This window comes from Argopecten irradians, chromosome 7, assembly GCF_041381155.1.
Source record: "Argopecten irradians isolate NY chromosome 7, Ai_NY, whole genome shotgun sequence".
Lineage (NCBI taxonomy): Eukaryota > Metazoa > Mollusca > Bivalvia > Pectinida > Pectinidae > Argopecten > Argopecten irradians.
In genome coordinates this window covers 30,034,664-30,057,716 of record NC_091140.1, presented here as the reverse complement: position 1 = coordinate 30,057,716, position 23,053 = coordinate 30,034,664, and the positions used below count along the sequence as shown (strand labels likewise).

The window sequence follows — 23,053 nt, the reverse complement described above, 5'->3', positions numbered from 1 at the left end:
CCCCTAGCTTTGTACATACCATTTATTTTTTCAGTAGTAGGAATATAGTATGGAGAATAACACGAAAGCGAATGAGTAAGTAGACAGTTTTGTTGTTGAATTTTTGGAATTGCGTATTTAGTTGAACGATTCTTGGTAACTGTTAGTAAATACAGCATGAAAATCCTGTATATAGTGTTGTAAACAATAATATACAATTGTACATGAGTCTTTGGTTAGCAAGCTGCTAGCTAGTCAAGCACTAATTCGAGTGTCGATCGAGCTGCCACATCAGGCAGACGAAGGCATATTGTCCAATACAGCTACAAGCAAAGGTTACAAGTTGTATGCTATTATCAAATGTTTTTACATCGCCATTATAAATCTTTATCAAATTATTATACTTTGCTATGTTGATATGAAACATTACGTGATGATATTGTGGACAGCTCAAAGCGCGTGCAAACTGTCGTCTCAAACCACATGAACTATATTTGTCCGCAACCACGAGATAATCCTTCTTGGTAAGTGGTAATACATGATATAACAGAGGTAACTGATTTTCATGCTTCAAATCTCATGAGCCAATTAAGTGCGCATGTTTTGCCACCAGGTAAATAATTTCAAGATATTTGCATAGATACAATGCATCTTTAATTCCTTAGCTCAGAAAAATATTATGTTCCTGTCTTTCGATTCCCCATAGTCAAGCATAGCAGACATGAAATAATGACGTTGATTATATTTGACATGGCAGAATTTGGCCATATATTTCGGCATAAATGTTCTCGGTATTTCATGAAGGTTCTCAGAGGAGTTGATCATTAAACTTTCACATACTGTACTTCTGGTTTATATCCCTTGTACATCATGTTTTGATAACAGAACACGAGTGAAATAAAGAAACCATACTTGGGTATCATTTGATTCACATTAAAGTTATCCATTCCATAAATTCACAGATATAGCGTGAATATGGCATTAAAAGAATGGCAAGGAAAGTAGTAAAAAGGGACTTCTACTCTGTACGTATATATGCACTATACCAAGATAAGTAGTAAACCATTGCAACTAACCTTAAGATATATGTAAACGTTGTCAGAAAATAACCATCAAAATGTTTACAACATCTTATCTTGTTCTTTCTAAAGACAGCACGTGGTCTATGTAGGTTCATTATAGCTAGAAACCATTTCAACGGCGCGGCACATGCTAAAATAACGGTGTACGTCTATGTATAAAATGCACCTTTTTAAGGATAATTTATTAATTCTTTCTTGCATAAGACATGGGATATCAAATGGTATCATTTTGTTTAAATTTACCATTGCTAAATACATACGTTATTACTGGTTCAGAAGTCCAAAAGGTCGGTTGCATATCAATAATTATCCATTCAGCCTAACTCAAGTGATATGAAACGTAAATCATATCCTAAGAATGCTTTATTTTATAAATATAAGTATAAATATGTTCACATTCATAAAGTGTTATATCAAATCCACACATTAACTTGTTTGTTATCCCTAATGAGCTATCCATATATTTTGGTATAGTCTAATCTTACTTTCTAACTTACATGATATTCTAGAGTTATCTACTGTTGTGATTGTGGAGTCATTTAGTCCGATGGTTTAAAATTAATTTACACGTTTTAACATCATACAAGCGCTTTTTGTAAAAGTTTGAAACGAAATGTCTTTAAAAAAAGAATATGAATATAATTTCACCATGGTGACAAAAAGTTGCTCGTCGAATTTGAAAAGAAATCTCTCTGAGGTGAAGGTTGTACATTTTGTTTGATTTATCTTAAAAAAGAAATAGACCTCAATGAAGTTGTCATTCAAGCTAAAACCAGAGTATTGATTATTGGGGAGAAACTTAATCCAAAAAATAAACTGAATGTCATATACATTAACACAGGTATGCCTTCGGGACATGGAAATTTACCAGCTAACCCTAATTACCTCATAGGATTGTGCTTTACGATCAGCTGTCATGCATTACTGAATATTCAATGGGCTTTTCTGTAGGCATAGAGGAAATGTACTTTCCCCAATTTAATTGTTCGACTCCCTCTCCTAGCTGGTTTTATTTCAGAAATTCCAAAATGTCACCTGCTGGATTCGAGGCGGAAGTAGATGATATAAAACTGACTTATCTATCTAAAAATTGATATCAGTGTTCATTCAAATATTTTTCAGTAAAACTTTTTGGAATGTTATTCAGCCAATCCTAAATGTCATTGTTAGATCAAAAAACCTAAATTGGTGTTTTATTATAATTCTTCTAGTATTTTCATTTCAATAAAATATATACAACAGCTGAATTTCGTATTACTCGAATTCTGGTTTTAATTCGAAATGTTTGGTTATTGTGTTTACAATATACACAGTTGGTTCGAATGCTCGGATTAGTTTTACCGTGGTCGTAAGTTTTCGCTGAAGTTCAATGCAAGAGTATACTCGAAGATATTGTTTTTATTTTGTATACACAACCATATCAACAGGTTCTGGTTGCCCTAAAACTAAACCTTATATTTGTTGAGATGCAAATAAAGACTATTTATAGAACGTTCTAGACATTCTTCCGTTCAAAATCTAGACTTCCGTATTTCTGGCCTTGGCGATGTGCCTTGAACTTGGCTGGGCTATCACTCAGAGCCTCGGTCTGGACTTTATGATCTTCACAAAAGAACTCTTCAAACTCCATGTTTCTAGCATCTGCTTTCTCTGATACTAAACCATAAACATTGACTGTAGATAAAATCAGCAGTAAGCGACATTCAATAAGTTTTATTCAGACTTTTTATAAATTCTTTTTGATTAAATTGATTTACTGATGATACTGTTTTATCGTTCGACAAAAGCTAGGCTACGTTGAAACGTGTATGATTTAAGGGCGGGGATAAATAAGAAATGGCAGAATTAAGCCTTATCAGTATACGCATCAAAGAGATGGATTATGTCAAAGACTATTTTGGCCATGCTGCCTGTAGATATTATACATATGTACCGGTTTGATCTCCGTTAAGATATATTTCATAGGTAGCATTTCAGACAGTTTTGATCCCGGAAAAAGTCGACAGATGGGTAAAATAATTCAACTGTCTGTATATACTTTTCTTATTTTGAAGTATATAACATGTTCTCTGATTAGTCAGACGTTCATCACGTGTTTGGTCAATAAATAGTGATATTGATATAGAAAGCATAAAAAAATCCCATATTTACCTCAGTCGCGTACATGACGTGTCAATACTATAATTTCTTCGGTCGTTAAATTCAGATATCAACCACAGTCAAAGGATATATAGTTAAATTAGAAATCTCTAGAAATATTTCTATAATTTCCAAAGATGGAACGAAAGAGGTTACTTCCACGATAAATACTGTTTCGATAAACTTTCGCGAATATAGTTGAATAGCGAAATTCGCGTGTGTAAATCGAGCCCAAAAAATGTTGGTTTATAGTAAATCCAAAATCACTAAATATACTAACAACTGACGACAGTGCTCCTTCGACTTATCGCCAGCCGGTATTATCGCCACTGCTGTACAACGTCATTTGAACCTTCAGAATAGTTGTGATAAAATTCCCTTTTCCCATACTGCCATTCGTCATAAGCTTTGTAAATCTTCTCAATACTACCGTCATATTATTACAAAAGAACAATATTGTATTTGTTTTTTGTCAAGAACAATATTGTATTTGTTTTTTGTCATTTTTTTTTGTAATATGTAAAATAACGCAGAAGATACCTAGCTATCTCTGCGATCTCTGAAATATTACAGAATTAACCAATATCATATACTCTAGCAGATGATAAAATCTTACTGAATACTGATACAAACCAGCAACTGACACCATCGCTGAAACAACAGTACAGATAGGCGTAACATGATTGAGCGGTGTTTGGCAGTGTTATGTATTCTCCTGATACACTTCTGTACACTGAATATGCTACATCATATGATTAGGATGGTGATTATTCTAATTGGCGGATAACATTTCTCACTCCATAGGTAACGATAAAGTCTCGGCTAATTCAACATCGCTTCCCTCTCCGATGCCTATCTAACTCTAATACGATAGTCTGTACCGCCTGTAGAAATATGGGGAAAAGATCAAGAGTTTCGTTTTTATCAAAATGGGACTATAATGTCTACTTCTGTTCAGAGAAACATTATTTGATATAAATATTTAGATCCTAGAGTGAGCTAGTGTATTGAAAAACAAAATGTTAACGACATTTTCGATGTAAAAAGTCAGACAGTTTTTCTATTCTAAGTAACCAGCCAAATACAACATGTTAACGACATTTTCGATGTAAAAAGTCAAACAGTTTTTTCTATTCTAAGTAACTAGCCAAATACAAAATGTTAACGACATTTTCGATGTAAAAAGTCAAACAGTTTTTTCTATTCTAAGTAACCAGCCAAATACAAAATGTTAACGACATTTTCGATGTAAAAAGTCAAACAGTTTTTTCTATTCTAAGTAACTAGCCAAATACAACATGTTAAACGTTTAAGATATCGGTGCTAGTTTTCGTTACGTAAAGTTGAGTTATAACTTATAACCATATTAGTGTTCTCCTGGGCTTAACATGTATAGCACTTGTTGAAGATGCTACACCACTGACAAATCATATTTTTTCTCTATCAAAAACAATAACAGACGAATTAGTATTTTTCAGTTATAAAAGTTACTTACACCATTACCACCATTGAAAAAATTGAGCTTCTTAATTTTTCTTCAAGATGAAAATATTTAAAATAAATAATTCCTTCCCGAAAAAAGATCATACCACGATGTCTTTTTTTCCTTTCTCTACCGGAGTAAAAGACAAAGTTATCATATTCCTAGCAACCGCGGGCTAAACCTGTCAAGCATTGAGAAACTTTTTATCCAAAGTATTAAGTGCTTCAGGAGCGAGACAAATGCAAGAATTTCAATAGCCACAGAAACCAACACATTAACACGAGGTCATGGTGTTTGGTTCGGGGAAGGTCAGGTTCCCCTTTTTGTAGGATAATGAACCCCACATGTTAGTGAAGTGTTTAAGGTATATATACGTGCCTCAAATTACTATTATCAGTATACAGGATAATATTTACTCATGCAATACAGATTATCTGCTTTATTAAGTAAATCTTTATCAATAGTCTGGCATTCACCTTTTCAACACCTGTACAAGTGTTACGGATCAGCAAGGTTAAAACCTGAGAAGTTCAGAAGCATGTGATTCAGGGTACTATTGTATCTACATCTTTAGCAGTATTCCGTTAGGGATGCTCCCTTGTGATGTCCTTTGACTATGATCATTACTCAAGGTATCAGACAAAGAAAGGAGAGAAACGGTAAATATGCTGAGACCTTAATAGGCATAACTCATAATTAACCCATTTCTAAGATTAATGTAAATAAGATATATTGAGTACGCCAATTAGCAATCGGGTATATCTTATATTGTCAATACATTTTGAGCTTGTCTTTCGGGGAGCCAGCATATTTCTAACCATATTTACGATATACTATATTTTCCATCCTCGATACTTCAGGGATTCCAGTCACTTACGATCTCTACACCCCTGGACTATTTAATAGTAAAACTGAAGTCGGGTCAGGATAAAAAAAAATCTGAACCAATCAAAGTCCTGCAAAGATTTCCTTTTAAGACTACAGAGAGAGCGATGCCCACCTCCAAATCCACACAGTCAACCAAGGTGTACCGTTATACGACTCTTTTGATGTACATCGAAGGATAAAATTACATGGTCTACTCTGTTTCCTCCAGTTTTAGTATGAAATAGAACAGGGTTGTAGAGATCGTAAGTGATCGAAAGCCCTGGAGTATCGAGGATGTATATTTCCGTGTGCAGAAATTGGTCTTATTATCAAATATACTAGTAGATATGATAAGGTTTTTAGGTAATAAGATAAAAGATGATCACTTATTCAATTAACCAAAATGGTGTTTATATTTTGTCGCTGGTATTAATTTTCATTTTCAATAGTGTGTTGACTCAACAAATATGACCAAAGTGGCACATTTTTTCAAAAATATTCACCAGAGTTACATTAGTACAACACAGCTAAATTCGTGGGATCAACATTTTTCTATACTCGGCATATTTTTGGATGTTTTTTTTTCCGTTCAACAAGTCATTGCATTCTTTTACCTTTTTACCTATTGTTCTTAGGTCCATGTACATCAATGAATTTCTGAATAGTTCGGTGCTGCTCTGAATTCGCGGATTTAAGTGGAAACGCGAATATATGGAAAATAAACCATCCGCGAAATTTATCCGAATCGATATACCGTACTATGATTTTTTTTTTTTTTTTTTTTTTTGTCAGTGTTAAGTATGTGTACAGACTTCGACGGAATTCATAACACAAACTTCAAGTTGTCTTCTAAATGGAAATAGGATGTGGGCAAGAAATAACTACTATTCGAACAATGCGTCTGTTTTATTGGACTCAGTTAAGTACTATTTGGACACCAAGTTAAAGGGGAACCTATCACATTTTTGTAGAATTATTTTTCAATCAGATGGATAAATATCTTTTTCTGGAGAATCAGGAGTAGTGAAATTATCTATTCATCTGCATTGTAAGCTAAATGTAAGAATGCTTTTTATTCAGAAATGTCCGATTTAGGAGACAAAATTAGAGACGCATGAAGATTCATAGAATTTTAGTCACGGAAGTTTTTTTCTTCATCTAAATACGATTACAGGGCTTAACCCTAATTATCAAACGACTGCTATTATGCAAATATCTCACTCGAATTTCATTGACTTCTTCCGAATATCGATTTAAGGAAATCCGGGTTTAAACGGAGACCTCTCTAAACCTTTTAGGTTTTGCATACGGATTTTCTCAATACAAGGAAGAAATTCCGCTTCCTGCACTCGCCTTTCTTCGCCATGTAACCTACAATGCATTCATTGGCAAGTTGAGCTGATGAATTGTGGTTTGGATTAGAACTAAGCAAACAGAACATATTCATTTCTATCATTTTATTGTTTTAACTTCATTAACTATTAAACAAAATAGATCATACTATGGTTAGGTTAATTCTACTATGTAACAGAAGTTTAATGCATCGAAATGATTTTAAATTTATTTTAACAAATGCATCGCATTTAAAGACTGCAAAATTTAATTTGAAATCTTTCTGTTCCTTTTTATTTTTTTAACATCCATATACTCTTCTTTTCAATTAGCGTTAATTTCTATACATTTAAATCTATTCTTGAATGAAAAGTAAATAACAATATACAACTGATCAAGTTATATATATAGAATACGAGTTTATGTTTTATGCAATTCAAGCAGTCATAGTCATTCAATTCTAAAAGGGATTGGGGAAATGACTTTGATATCCCAGAGAAATAACATCGACCTACGGGGAATAGATTGCATAGGATTAACGTGGACCTCGAAATATCGACTCTGTGATAAAAGTTATTGGTGAATTTTAGGAACAGATGTAGGACAGGGGTTAGACGCTAGATGAATAATGTTAGTCGTTCTGATCACGGGCTCGTCGTGAGCGAGAAGTCAATGGTCAGTGATACAAGATTGAGAATAACTTTTCAAACACGTAAACTACTAGGCCAGAAAAAGAGGGAGAGAATAAGTGGTAGTATGTCAGACATCTTAACGACTAGGTCACCGCAAACAAGAGGGAGAGAATAAGTGGTATATGTCAGACATCTTAACGACTAGGTCACCGCAAAAAAAGAGGGGAGAGAATAAGTGGTAGTATGTCAGACATCTTAACGACTAGGTCACCGCAAAAAAAGAGGGGGAGAATAAGTGGTAGTATGTCAGACATCTTAACGACTAGGTCACCGCAAAAAAGAGGGAGAGAATAAGTAGTATATGTCAGACATCTTAACGACTAGGCCACCGCAAAAAAAGAGGGGGAGAATAAGTGGTAGTATGTCAGACATCTTAACGACTAGGTCACCGCAAAAAAGAGGGAGAGAATAAGTGGTATATGTCAGACATCTTAACGACTAGGTCACCGCAAAAAAAGAGGGAGAGAATAAGTGGTAGTATGTCAGACATCTTAACGACTAGGTCACCGCAAAAAAGAGGGAGAGAATAAGTGGTAGTATGTCAGACATCTTAACGACTAGGTCACCGCAAAAAAGAGGGAGAGAATAAGTGGTATATGTCAGACATCTTAACGACTAGGTCACCGCAAAAAAAGGGGGGAAAGAATAAGTGGTAGTATGTCAGACATCTTAACGACTAGGTCACCGCAAAAAAAGAGGGGGAGAATAAGTGGTAGTATATCAGACATCTTAACGACTAGGTCACCGCAAAAAAGGGGGGGGAAAGAATAAGTGGTAGTATGTCAGACATCTTAACGACTAGGTCACCGCAAAAAAGAGGGAGAGATAAGTAGTATTTGTCAGATATCTTAACGACTAGGTCACCGCAAAAAAGGGGGGGGGGGAACAGGTGTTAGTATGTCTGACACATTAACAACTATAGTCCGCCACAGAAAAAAGAGAGAGAATAAGTGGTAGTATATCAGACACCTTAACTACTAGGCAACCGCAAAAAAAGGAAGAAGAAGTGGTAGTATATCAGACATCTTCACGACTAGGCCACCGCAAAAAAAGAGGGAGAGAATAAGTGGTAGTATGTCTGACACTTAACGATAGGTACCGCAAAAAAAGGGGGAAAGAACAGTGTTAGTATGTCTGACACTTAAGTAAGTTGTGTCACACGCAGCAAAAAAAAAAGGAAGAAGAAGTTAGTATGTAGACTAGGCAAAAAAAAAAAAAAAAAAAAAACATAGTTGTAGAATAAAAAAAAAAACATCTACACCATTACCTCATTGCGTCTTCACTCATCATCTAAATGATTTGTGCGAATATGGGAAGCCATAATTAGTATGTCTAGTTGATAAAATACCAAGGCCAGACAGACTAATTTGCGCGATATGATTATGAAAAACTTATAATGTATGATATGTGATTGTGATTCAATTCAACGACAATATTATCAAAATATTATTGAAGATCATTGGATGTAAATAATGTGTCTGGTTTTTTCTACTCAATCACGAAGTTAATGAAGGTTGGTGTGAAGTTGGAGCTGGAATGATCAAACTGTCATTCCACGGACTGCTTTTCCTCGATTTCTAATTGGTCTAGTATCCCAATGATCGTCCTTGAACTTGAGTTGACTAAAAGGCGGACAATTGATGCGCAAGCACGCTCCAACTAAACCAATAATGAATTATTGTGTAGTGATGTGTTTCATTGCAATATTCAGACAAAAATACAAATAGAAATTGATCGTTTTTAATGAAAAAAAAATAATGTATAAATATGATTTTCACTTGAAAAATTACGTCAAGTAATATATTATTCTAAAAATAAACGTTTGCTGAAATTGGAAGCATAATTTGTCATTGTTTAAATAATATGTTGTTTGAATAATTGTTCCCCACTCAATCAAATGATGGAACTTAAACACATAAAATGATTATATTTTCAAAAGTAATTTTCACCTAACGTATTTTTTACTTCTATATGGTAAATGTCGGCGATGCCAAGGGTCAAAAGATGCGTGGATGTGAGCAATCAGTCTGAGAGTCAAATACATAAAAATATGCCTTCAACAATTTAAAAAAAAGGACACAAAATATTCAATTATTGTAATTGGTGATATTAACAACCATATAAAATAACATGCATATCTCAGCAACCAACCCGTATTTAATTTAATAAAACCTAAAACCTATTTTTAGCGGTCTTTATAGACAGGTTTGACTTTGCATAGTTCAAATAAGTATAAGTATTTTAAAAAAGAAGGCATCCGTTACTCTCAATATACATTGTAAAACTATGCTATTGCATAAAAGCATTGAACGTCTTTCAGTTGACATTCATAGCCAATATGTATATTCCAACTGAAAGACTTCAATACTTTTATTTACATTTGATAACAATTCAATTATGAAATCCCAAGAGATTTTGCATCTATGATGAATAAATAAATCATTATCGTCAAAGACGGAACAGTCATTTGAACAGTCATTATCTGTAATCGCTGTCACACAATTGTTGTGATGTCATAATGTTAATGGCGTCATGATCATCGGATGGCAGTTCATAAACTGAAGAATGCCAATAGTTCTTGGTAAGGTTACATAGCGGGAGTGCAATGGAATGGAAATATATAGTAATGTACAGTGAGGGAGATAACAGGATTAACTTGAAAGATTATATACAATAAATTTTCCCTTTCATTATATCATTCACTGATAAATTTATGGTGACATTTAGACTATTCCAAGAGTTGATATGTCATTGTTTTTATTGCAGCCATCCATCAAATTGACTGGTTCTTGGTATAACCTAAATTAGTGTCGCTATATCAATTCTAGCAAATCTCTCTGGAGATTTCTTTTCACATAGTACTTTCATCGAAGTTTTGTCGTCCATAGTTAGATCCGAGATAAGAATATAACAAACGAGTGAAAAACGTGTTAGCTGAAAGAATCACATGTGAATAATAAATTAAATGATGTACCGCCGACGAATGGTATTATTTTTTCTTTAAAAACGTGGAGCAGATGAATGAGTATTTGAGTTACCAAAGTTTCTTACTTTACACCACTACCATCCTTGAAAGGTTTCAACTTCTTGTTTTACTTTAAGATAAGAATTTAAAACATAATTAATTGCGTCCCAAAAAAAATTCATGGCACTTTATGTTCTATATGGAATAAAGTGCTAATTGCGCATCTTCCAAAAGCAAACAATTTATCTTATGTCAGTTCGTTCTGTTAATTTGACATACATGTACATTTACATGAGTAAACCTGTGAATTGTTTTTCAAATGATGAGTAGAATAAAACAACCCTAACAGATGGTATCCTAAAAAAACGTGTTTGTTATCAGTGAATAAATTTCTTTGAGACTCATCAACTAGAAATTATTTCGAAAGAATAGAGAATGTAAATAAATATGAATGTAGCCAGCACATAATATTGAAGCAAAAACATCTAAGTGAGATTCGTCGGCGTCTGGCGTTAGTCAAATACATCACAAATGTGTCAGATAGAATATCATGTCATTCATTTCTCATAATACAATCCGTGACTGCACTCGGGGAACATCTTTGAAGTTCCTAGACTAATGAAATTTAAAACCCTATTGTCTCAACCCGGTGTGAATGTACCATCAATTTAAAGCCTATGGTAAGATAAAATTCTCCCTTGGGTTGCGACATTTATACGACATATTATTGTATAATAATCTCATTTAAAAAGTCTGACATCCATAAAGCAGTAATTAAGTACCACAAATCTATATTACTGTCACTGTTCAAATAAATAGATAGTGAAATGATTTGATTTAAATGTGTCTGTAAAATGTTTAAGGTTTTGTGATGCTTTAAATCAAGCGTTCATTCGGTGATTTTTTTTTTTTTTTTTTTTTGTCTGGTCTCCAGAAAAGGACATTCTGAAACTGCGAGTTTCTATTTTAAGTTTCCTATGAACAAACAATGGCGCCACTGGATGGTTTGGTAATACACACAATGTAATTAAACCTTACTAATTATTTACAGACCTTGTTAGAAATAATTAGATCCCTAAATGAACAAACATGTGTGAGCTTTATTCAGAAATCATCGCCATATTGAGCGTCTTTTTTCACATAACCTTTGAACCAAGTTTGAGAAGTTACATTGTCTGATATTCTACCACTAGCCGTTCACATCAAGGTTTTGAGTGTTTGAATTGACTGAAATATACCACTAGCCGTTTACATCGGAAATAAGGTTTTGAATGGTTGAATTGACTGAATTATACCACTAGCCGTTTACATCTGGAATAAGGTTTATGAGTGGTTGAATTGGCTGAAATTTTGCACTTGTCGTTCACATTTGAATTAAGGTTTTGAATGGTTGAATTGACTGAATTATATCACTAGCCGTTCCTGAATTCGAACAATTAGTCATTCACATTTGAACTAAGATTTATAAGTGGCTAATTTGACTGATGTTCAACCACTAGCCATTCACATCTTATCAAAGATGTTGAATCGACTGATTTTTTTCGACTAAATGTTAGCATTTGAACCAAGACTTAGGAGTAGTTAAGTTTGCTGAATTCTACTACTAGCCGTTCACACCTGAACCAACATAATGAAACGACTGATATTCTGCGACAAGACGTTCACATTTTAGCCAAGATTTAGGAGTGGTTGAATTGGATAAATTTGATCACTAGCCGTTCACATCTGAACCAATATGTTGAATCAACTGATATTCTGCGACAAGACGTTCATATTTGAACCAAGATTTTGGAGTGGTTGAATTGGATGAATTTTACCACTAGCCGTTCACTACCATGTCATGATGATCAGGTGATTTGCATATTTTACAAAGTACCCTTCCTCCTTGATCTGCACCACCATGACTGAGTAAGTAGATTTGTCAAGCATCATTCCCCGTCAGTGACCTAGTTAACTACATTTTCGATGTTCTCATTATATTTTATAATTTGATTTATACATATCTATTTCATATCGTTACAGTGACCATTTATCCCAATATGACCGTCGAATTACGCACATGGAATAATAGTTATTGAATCATTATTGTCTGATTATCTCAATACAAGGCCAGTCGCTGAAGATGACATATGATTCGATTTACTTACTATTATTTATGTAATTTGTACTCCATTGATGATGGACAAAAGTTATATTACCCTGACCGAGTTACTCATGATATCAGACGGAGCATTTATGTGCATAACGAGGTCACCTATCCCACGCACTGCAGCTGTGGATTTCGACTGCATTTCATCATCGATGGAGCTCATCAATAATTCGGAAATGCAGCTAACGGAACATCAAAGCAACTTCCCTTTGGAGCACGTAATCAACGGTACTCCGTGGAGTATTATGCAGTTTTTACACCAAATGGGCAATAAGAAAATTGATTTGTACTTCCTATTTAGAACTGTGGTAGATTGTATAAAAGAAGCGGCAGAAACTAGGTGACAAAAAATCTGGAGTTCCTTTGGAAAAAAAACAATCAGCGACCAGTGCCACTTCCTTGTCCCGAGCACGAAATCATGCGTGAAGGAATCGATTTTAAATTGGACATCATTATATTACAGAATCAAGATATCTAAATTTCTCGACACTGCTTGAATTGAGACATCGTAAGATCTTTTTTGCGTCAGTTGCAAGCTTTCCAAAAAAAGTAACACGTAACATAATATTGGTTAGTTTCAAAACGCCAAGTAATTAAATGATATAATATTTATTTGGGTGGATTGTTTTACCGTCTTATTAATAACCAGTCATCAGGACGTGTCATGTTTATTTTGTGGAGGAAACCGGAGTACCCGGCGAAAAACCTACCAACCTCTGGTAAGTTCCTGTCAACTGCCACACGCAGGATTCGAACTCGCGACTCAGAGGTGAATGTTTTTGGTCTTGTGATGTCTAAACATCTTTTTCTCCAAAAGCACATCTTGACCACTCGGCCCATATTAACAATTTTGAGAGTCATTTTTTAATATAAGATAGATATCATTCATTTTTAAAGTAATCATTTTTAAGAAAGAAAAATTAATTCTAGGCATTAAAACAGAAATGCTTGAATTCGTAAAATTTATTAATTTTGCTTAAATTCGCGGATAAGTCCAAATTTGCGAAGTTTAATACCTTCTGAAATTCGTCAAAATCATGGTTTACATATCATAACGTGTCGTCTAAATGACGCTTTCAAAGGCGACAAAGATCATTCGCGAAAATTGTAAACTCCCGAAAATAAGTTCCTAACAGTAAGTCGCAAAATATTCCTTTGGAGGAAAATTTAATACACGAACTTTCGAACAAAACAACTTCGCAGTGTATTGACAGATTAATGAATCAAATGGCCACCGATGATTCCGTATTAGGCATTTAATACCGTATGTATATCACTTAATGCTAGAATTTAGTTACTTCTAACGGCAAAATAACTAGGTTAAGATCGATAGCGTATAATTAGAGTTTAGTTTTATCGTTCAAAATTCGAACGTTTACTATTTAATCGCAATCGACACGAACTTCACTGAATTTAAGTGCACGCGCACTGAGGCATGTCCGGATAATGGCTTGTGTTATTGAAATTTAAGTTCAAATTCGTTCCTGAAATAAGAACATTTAGTCTTTGCTATCGGTATAATTAAAGCGATCGTCAGCTCAGACAAATGTGTGTAGATTGTTACGCCGAATCACTAAAATAACATGAAAAGGTTACCCAAATAATGCTAAAGACAATGTCCGCGTGGTTGTCGTCCATCGCGTGACATGCACCAAGTAGGTCTACACATGATGTCTATATCAAATGCTTTCTTTCATATAAACACAACCCCGCTGTCAGCAAAATAGTTGTTAGCGTGAAATAGCATAATACATTACATTTAAATTGAAGGTAGGCTCCCTAAATGTTTATACGGGCGTGAGTATGTCGTCGAGAATACTATGTTCAGAGATGATCAATTCTGATAAGATTTTAGACAATTTTGTGCTTTACGCTCCTAAATTTTGAAGCGGTCCAGCAATTTACTGTACACGTTACTTTTCGATTGACAGTTGTTAGATGCTTTGCCAAATCAAACCTTTATGGCATCAAGAAGTATTGCTTCCCAAATAGAATCACTTTCGTCAAGTTCCCATGTGTCTTCTGATTACTTTGATTAATACGTTTTATTGTTGGTGTAGGAAAACCAACGTGTTCCGAAGGCATCTGACCTTGAAAACATTTACAGCAAAACTCACTTCTTATAAAGCAGACAATCTAAGTGAAACTTCGACCTAAACAAGTAAAGAAAACGTACGAAGCGCACTTTTTTTTTCAAATCGGCCACCATATCCATATTGTTCACTTCGTAAAAATTCGTGTATAAAAATTCTAGAAACTACAGAAATTTAATGTTTGCCACATTTTTATATCAAAACAACTTGCTACGGACAAAGATAATTAAATTTTGAAAGTCACAAATAAACTTTGATCAATGATGAAACGAGACTAAAACGAGACTGCAACTTCATCAGAACAATTCCTTTAGACGGGGTATCAAACACGGTTTGATGTCATTTTGATGTCTGATTCTGTAAGTAAAGTCAACCTGATTTTGGTGTTCCCACATAAAAAAAAAACATTATTATCATCTTAACGAACGTTTAAAGTAAACCAGAATTTCATATTCACAAGAATATAAAACATGTGTGTATTCAGTTTGCTATTCAACTTTTAAGTTTGGTGAATTAAAACGAAAATACAAAAAACAAAACTACTATAACAATGTTAAATCGTTCAGGAAATTTCAAAGTATGTTAGTATTTCGAATGCAAAATAATGACCTATTGCATTTTTTCAATTGAAAGCTACCCGCAGATTCTTAGAAGTTTATTTCATTCAAAAGAATAGTAATCTGAATTCGCCGGAAATGCCGCTTATGTCGCGAAAAACACAACACTGCTTTAATTGAGTTTTGTTCACAACGAAGTAATCTAATTTGGTTTATCTGGAATTTTCTGATCGTATGAGCTGTCACATAAAGACAAACTCTGTAGTATTATTCATCCGAGGGATGGACACGCTGTCAGAGGAAGGGAAAAGAGGATCAGCTTCTGACGTCACTGCCAATCATAAGGTAGCGTACGGGTGAGTATGATATATGTATATAGAGTTTGTATGTAGAATTAAAATACAGGAACAACAAAAAAAACGAAACGAATCATCATTTTAGTCGACCATTTTTGTGGAAACAAATGCTACCCGCATTTCAATATTTCGTTGTACTATCCTACTTTAATCGTCAAATTTACGTAATCTGAAACTAAAATTATAAAACATAGGTTGAATCTTCGTGTAGAGATAGATCTAAACTTTCTTATTCCAAAATAAAAAGTTTTTCATTCCATCAGAATTCTCCATCACACATTGGGATTCCTTGCTATTTATTATATGTCTATTTAAGATGGCAACTTTATGCATTTCATTATTTTCCAGCTGCAAATACTCATCTTGCTTTTCTTTTGTTACATACATTGTATGATTTCGAGATGTCTCGTTTAGCAAGTTCGTAATAGAAATCATGTTCAAATAATTTGTCATTTTCAATATGCATTTGGAAATATTTTACCGTCGCTATTTGATCTATGGTGGCTATCAGTAATAAAACTAACAACTGTATCAACAAAAACAAAAAAACTTAACTCGATAGTTATATAAAAAGATAATTTGAGGCTAAGGATATGCATAAATTCACCGTTCTCTCTCTCGTTTTTTTTTTATGTCAGTGGGTGCAAAGCTCTCCGAAGAACACTTAATTGGCTGGAAAAGAGCCTCAAGTTCCATCCAGGTGCAATTTGGCTGCATGCATGTTGAAATTTCAAACCAACAAAAACATCTGCTTCAAAACTAGATCGGTAAGTTTAATTTCCTTTGACTGATTCCACCCCCTCCCCCTCCTCCACATTCTTCCGTTTTTGTTTTTGTAGAAATATAAACAATTTTCAACAAAAAGCTAACACAAGTAAACGACTGCGTTTATCAGTGTAGTGATATCTTTATCGGGGTTCCAAATGATTTAGTTTTTACCACGGGGTAAGCTAAATTTGACACAAAAATCGCAGAGGATCGCTGACAGGCCCACTACATCTCCGAAACTGAATTAGTCTTAACTGTAAAACGACATTAAATAATTTGTAGAGCCACAAAAATTATTAACTTACTGTTGATATTAATTTTTTCATCACTACCTGAACAAATTAAAACGAATTAATCAAATGTAATGTTTTATGTTTTCCATGATTTATGATTTACACAGCAAATGTAATGTTTTATGTTTTCAATGATTTATGATTTACACAGAAAATCTTATAATTAAATGTTATGTTTTTGTTTCGGAAACGAAGTGACCCTTTAAAGCAAAGAGAGCTTTGATGGGGCTCCAGGTCAGGAAGTTGTGCCATCGAATTAGGAATGGCATAGATTTATTATCGATCGAATATCATAGCGGTTAGATGTCTTACCATTCATTCTAATAATTAAAGACAGATAATTATAGCTCTCACAGGGCAGAGTGACTTGCTTTATTTGTTATTTTTTTATTTACATATTTATAAAAGCACAGGCGATTGTACATATATTAAACATTCAAACATATTATTGAAAGTATCTCCATTGTTTTCCGAACAAAAAATTTTTTGCTTTGACAGCTTCGTTTATTTATAGATGATATATCTCGTTTAAAATTGTAGCGGGCATTTTTTTTTTGTACAGTTATCCTTGAATTCCAGGGGTTACTACCACTCTCGTAATATTCACCCCTGGACTATGTCATAGTTAAAACTAAAGGCAAGTCGGAAGAAAAAAAAATGACCAATCACAAGCCCGTAGAAAATCCTTTGAAGATGTACACAGAGCAAAGCTCTACTTAAACGCCATACATATTACAGCCACAATGTCAACCATAATTCGATTCGTTTGATGTACATCAAAGGATCAAATAACTTGCTGTCACACACTGCTTTCAGTTTTATTATGAGAGCGATAATGTCCCCTAGAATATCGAGGATTGTGAAAAGTAAGCTGATACGTTAGCTTGAGAGTAACGGATGTAGATATTCATTTCTGGTCTGACATAGCATGGTCCTAGTTACTGTAATTCAGTCTGCTATTGCCATTCACAAGAAATGGTACGCCGTGCGCGCAATTATTCATATCTGTATCTTTGTTTAAATACAATCTACAAAACCCATTGACCTGTTTACATTGGCATGTGAGTTTAGAGATAGTATACTGTTAACCAACTTTTTTTGTTCATCTGAATAATTTTCGCGAATTTCGCGTTCTAAGTTTATTCACGAAAGTTTATCTCCACGAATTAGCATCTTCATCATCATTTGTATTGATGTAGGATTCCCCGTTCAATTTTTAAATCCGTGAATGCTAATCTTCTCGAACTTATTATTTTGAAATGGAGATCGCAAAATTTAGTAGCCGCGAAAAAAGTTGCTTTACAGTATAATGTTATTTTTGCGGTTCTAAATTTTCTTGAAATTGATTTTAAAAAAGACAATAATATTTTCAGCGAATGAAAATTTCACAATATGGCCATTATAGTGCTTTTGTTCTTTCTCATAGTTATTATTTTGCGGATGAAATTTTCATATTCGTGGTCACATTTATGCCCTGCAGCATCGCGAACATATCACCTTCGCAGACATTACCAGCTATGCAGTATTACGTACAACTGAAACCTGTCAAAAAATCTAAGACAGCCATTTTGACAGCTTCAATCACTTATTTACATTCATCTTTGCATTCAGAAACACTATAAATATAGGTAAAGACACAAAAATAGAATTTTACATCAATTAGTTTTCAACATGTATATTAGGCTTTAAAAAAAATCTACCGCGGCCCTGTTGGGATCCCGTCCAGAAATAGTATGTTTTATGACAGGATACTGCAAACAGTGTGCCAAATCCAACACTCGTATCAAAAAGTCCCTCCCATAATGTCTCGGGGCTGGTAGGACAAAAGTATTACACAGATGATAGAAAGAAGTAGGAAAATGTTTTAATGTGGTTTATTGTGATACGTATCACTTTTCATTGCATGGATATGTAAAATCATGTTAGAGTTTGAAAACCGGAGTTCTCCGAGAAAGACAAAATATAGACCTAACAACTACCCTGTTCAAGAAGTGATGAGGAGGGATCGATCGTGGAGAAAGTGTGAAATATCAGATATAATGCATTATACTGCGCCGTCAAAACATCATCTAATGCCGGACTTCGATAGAGGGATTTAAAATGAGCTAATGTGCTTTTTGGATAAGTGTTCTTCAGCATATTACCGGTGCAGATATAATGAATAATCTAATCAGAAAGGCTTATCATTGAAGAGCTCGTGGTAAAACATCATCTAAATGTTCACCGAGTTCTCCGTGAACTTTCATGACATGCAGAAATGTCAAAGAATATTTGCATTGTTTATATAGATGCTTACAAAAACCCACACGCAGCTATGTTTAGTGACGGAGCGATGGGGAGATTAGCTTGTGATGGACAATAAGCTAATTGCTTTGTACTCTTTACAACGTCATGGTTCGTGTTGCTACATGTAGTACGTCTAATTACCACCTGCATTTTCGCTGCTACAAGCGCGAACGCGAATTCCAATGCACGTGCGCATGCTAAATACAGGATATATACAAAGATAAAAAAGGTGTATATATATACACTGTAAGTTGGATTTGATACGATACCAATATATTGTCGGATAACCTGTATTGTTGATCATAAAATAAGATGTTACCATCTCAATTCTTCTGCATTTTATGTGTCTCTAAAATAAACCTCGACGAAATTCAAACTTAAAAAGGAGACATTGCGCAGGATAAAAATCACATAGAGGTATGGGTTTAGCAAACGTTGATCTAGCTCATGAAATATCTACTTTATAAAGTAAATTGTCAATCAAAACCTACTTCTATTAAAATTAGCCCCTAGATATGTAAACTGTAACTGATTAATTGTTAATGTGCATTCTTTCATTCGAATTTGTCATCGTTTTATGCTGAACAGTTTATCAAACACTTAGTGAAAACTTATAAATAATGGAGTATCCTGTTCATGCAAGAACGATTGCGAACACAACGTTAATGGTCGAAACCGGATTTAAAAATTTTGATCTTGCGATAAATGCTGTTAACAGTTCTTGACATGAATTTAAGAAATTTACAAACAATCGAAAACAAGGAATTTAAAAAAACAGAGAAGGTAAAATTAAAATTCGTACAACAAAGGACTCCTTTTCCACAGATTTGTAACGCTCTAGATCGTATCATATGGTATTAAACGAACTTATCATGAATGACGAAAATTGTGTATTGTATTCGTGAGTGGTGAGAGACGCTAGACACACAATGTTTATTGTTGTGGCATTAATATGAAATTAATATCACAAGGTAAGTATCATCAGAAGACGATAAAGAAATATGAATCTATTGATGAAAATTCACTATAAAGATATCGTGAACATTGTATGTTTATCTAATTTTACTTATACCGAGTTTATTTAAATATAAAAATACTCTCAGAATTTTGTGTTATACATATGTATCTCCATTACATAAATAAGATAAGTTAAACTTGAAATGTATATTTTAGACCTATCCTTATGTCCATCTACCATTTGAAGGCGTTTTTTGGGGTCTAGATAAAAAAAATCAGTGAAACAAAATGTATGTATGTGTCGATTTACTAAGTAGGCAAGTACACCGAGAAGCATGTTACAATGAAGACAATGGTGACAGTGTGGGTTAAGATGTCCAAACATTCTACCAGCCGCCGGCCTCTCATCCTCGATATTTATTACAGGGTTTACTATCACTATCAATACGTCCACCTCTGGACTATATCAATTATTGTTCCTATTGTTCTACAGACGGTTATTTTTCCTATTGTTCTACAGACGGATATTGCTCCTATTGTTCTACAGACGGCTATAGTTCCTATGGTTCTACAAACGGTTTATATTTCTATCGTTCTACAAACAGTTAATATTCCTATTGTTTTACAAATTATAACTGTTTTTATTATACCGCAGACTGCAATTGTTCTTATTGCGCTAAGGAATGATATTTTCGCTATCATTCTACACAGCTCCATTGCTTCTTTTGTTGAATATACAGTAAATTTTGTTAGTTTTATGGGTTTTTTTTTTATTTACCTCACGTTGTTTCCAATTATTTCAAATGCATATAAATTCACTCTTCGCTCTAGTCTCCCAGACGTTTTCTGTGTTCATTCAACCCAAATGCAATGTTTTTAGAATCATTTCCATGATATTCCCAGCTCTGATCACTTAGTCCATTATACAGTGAATAGGAATCAGCAGCACTAGGAAAGGCATTATTACTGACTACGGCACGGACACATCTGTGTCCGGGGTTTATCCGGGCTAACAAGATTCCGGACTTCTCCCTCACCTCAACGTACCGAACTACGGGTCGGATATTAGGACAGCATCCATCTCCATATGTAAATTACGTGTAAATCTATGAATAATAAATCAATATTGTTGCTTTATGTTTCTTTGTACTCATTTTTCAATATTACACATTTTCTTCATTTGCGCAAAAAGAAAAAAATAATATTATTATATACATGCAAATGTTAACCAATGACATTTCTATACGTGATCATTAGATTTGTACGGATCATTCGCGCGTGTATTGTAGAACATGATTTTTTCATGGATATTCTTTGTTCTGCTTGGAGCTTTGATATTATAACGTGATTATACGTATTCTGTAAGCTAATGACACAACTTTAAATATTTTATAAAATACTTTCGTTGTTTTTATATTCATGAAACTTTTCTGTTATACAATATACTGCAAACATTCATATTTCAATTGTAGCCTATTTTCGATCATGTTGGGCTAACTACATTCTTATTTACAATTTATTTCAAAATATACCGCAATTGTCAACATTTTAGGGTAACTTATTTTCAACCATTTTGGGCTAATTACGTTTTCATGTATAATTTCTGTTAAAAATGACATAATATCTATTTTTTTCATACGATTTCATTGAAATGGTTTCTTTGATTGGAGATTCTTACCTTGTAAATAGCGAATGAGATTTTACATTCACCGACCGGTTTCCAAGTTGACACGGTGATTTTTCAACTTGAAGAGTGATATAATCCGAGACCGAATATTCTTACCTTGAAATTAGCTAATGGGATTTTACAATTATCGACCTGTTTCCAAGTTGATATGGTGATTTATCAATTCTAATATTCTTACCTTGTAAATAGCGAATGAGATAGCACATTGTCTCCCCGAAGATGAAATTCTTCAGCATCATCGGAACAATTGTGAAAGGCATACAAAAGACGGCCAACAGGAGGTCACTCACTGACAAGTTAAGTAAAAACACATTCGTCACCGTCCGCATTCGTTTATTTTGTATAAGGGTCAAAATGACCAAGGCGTTTCCAAGAACTGCGAGAATAAATATCTGAATGTACAAAGGAATGAGTAGAATCCACAGCCAACTTAGTGCAGGTGGGGACCACGGTGTGAATCTCTTAATATCTGGGCCGATAGTGATATTTATTAAACTTCCGTTAATTGTAGAGTTATCCCAAATAGACATGTTACTAGATGTGTATGTAGTATTCCATGGCGTCATTTCTTTTATATTAAACACCGATGTCAATGGTGTATCGTTCAGCATATCACTAACGTTCCCAGTGTCCGTTGCCATTTTCGAATGGTTTATTTAAATTTATTCACGATACACATTAATTACTTTCTCCTGCAATTTCGTTACCTCAACATACATTCCAAAAAATAAATATTAAGTTGTTGTTAATATCATTCACGAAAATTCATAACTCAGGTAAAAATTTCAACATGGGGAAAGCACACGTTGTTGTCTATATCGTGAAAAGGTTCTCACCAACCACGTGGCTCCGAGCTTACGACGAATGAACGAGGAACCAGCGTGCTCTCTCAGATATACCAGCCCTGCAAACTCACGCGCACTCTACCAAGACTCGACGACTGTATCGATCATCTAGCATATATACAGCTGTCTATTACAGGTGGGTGTTTTAAACAGTTCATGCTTCATACATGTATGCGAAACTTATCGATGATATTTTTTCTACGCCTTCTATAAACACAACAAAGCCGTGCTGGCAGTATGAATAGACATATGTATTGTTTGTTCGTGAACAGTAAAGCGGTTTTAGCAGACGAACAAACAATAGCCATTCTCATTTCAGGACGCCTTTCTGGTATATAGGTCACGAGCTTAGGTCTTACATATTACCCTAATGAAATAATTGAGTTGCAGTCAATTCAGATAATTGCATGCCCAGGTCATGTTCCATATACATGTATGATTTTCTCACCTATCAGTTAGAGAGTTCCAACACCGAAAAATAAACTAGTATTCTTCTCAACTCCGGAAAGAATTTTTCGGAAAA

At 34.2% G+C, this 23,053-nt stretch overlaps 1 protein-coding gene across 1 annotated transcript in view; it reads right to left on the bottom strand.

The window, feature by feature from the left end:
* Window positions 1-22,545, bottom strand: part of LOC138328105 (cholecystokinin receptor type A-like) — a 39,748-nt gene extending 17,203 nt beyond the window's left edge. The window contains exon 1 of the mRNA XM_069274732.1: window positions 21,864-22,545. Within this exon, the coding sequence (XP_069130833.1) occupies window positions 21,864-22,326 (463 nt within the window). The 5' untranslated portion in view covers window positions 22,327-22,545. The remainder of the gene's footprint in view (window positions 1-21,863) is intronic.
* Between the last annotated feature and the right edge of the window lie 508 nt (window positions 22,546-23,053).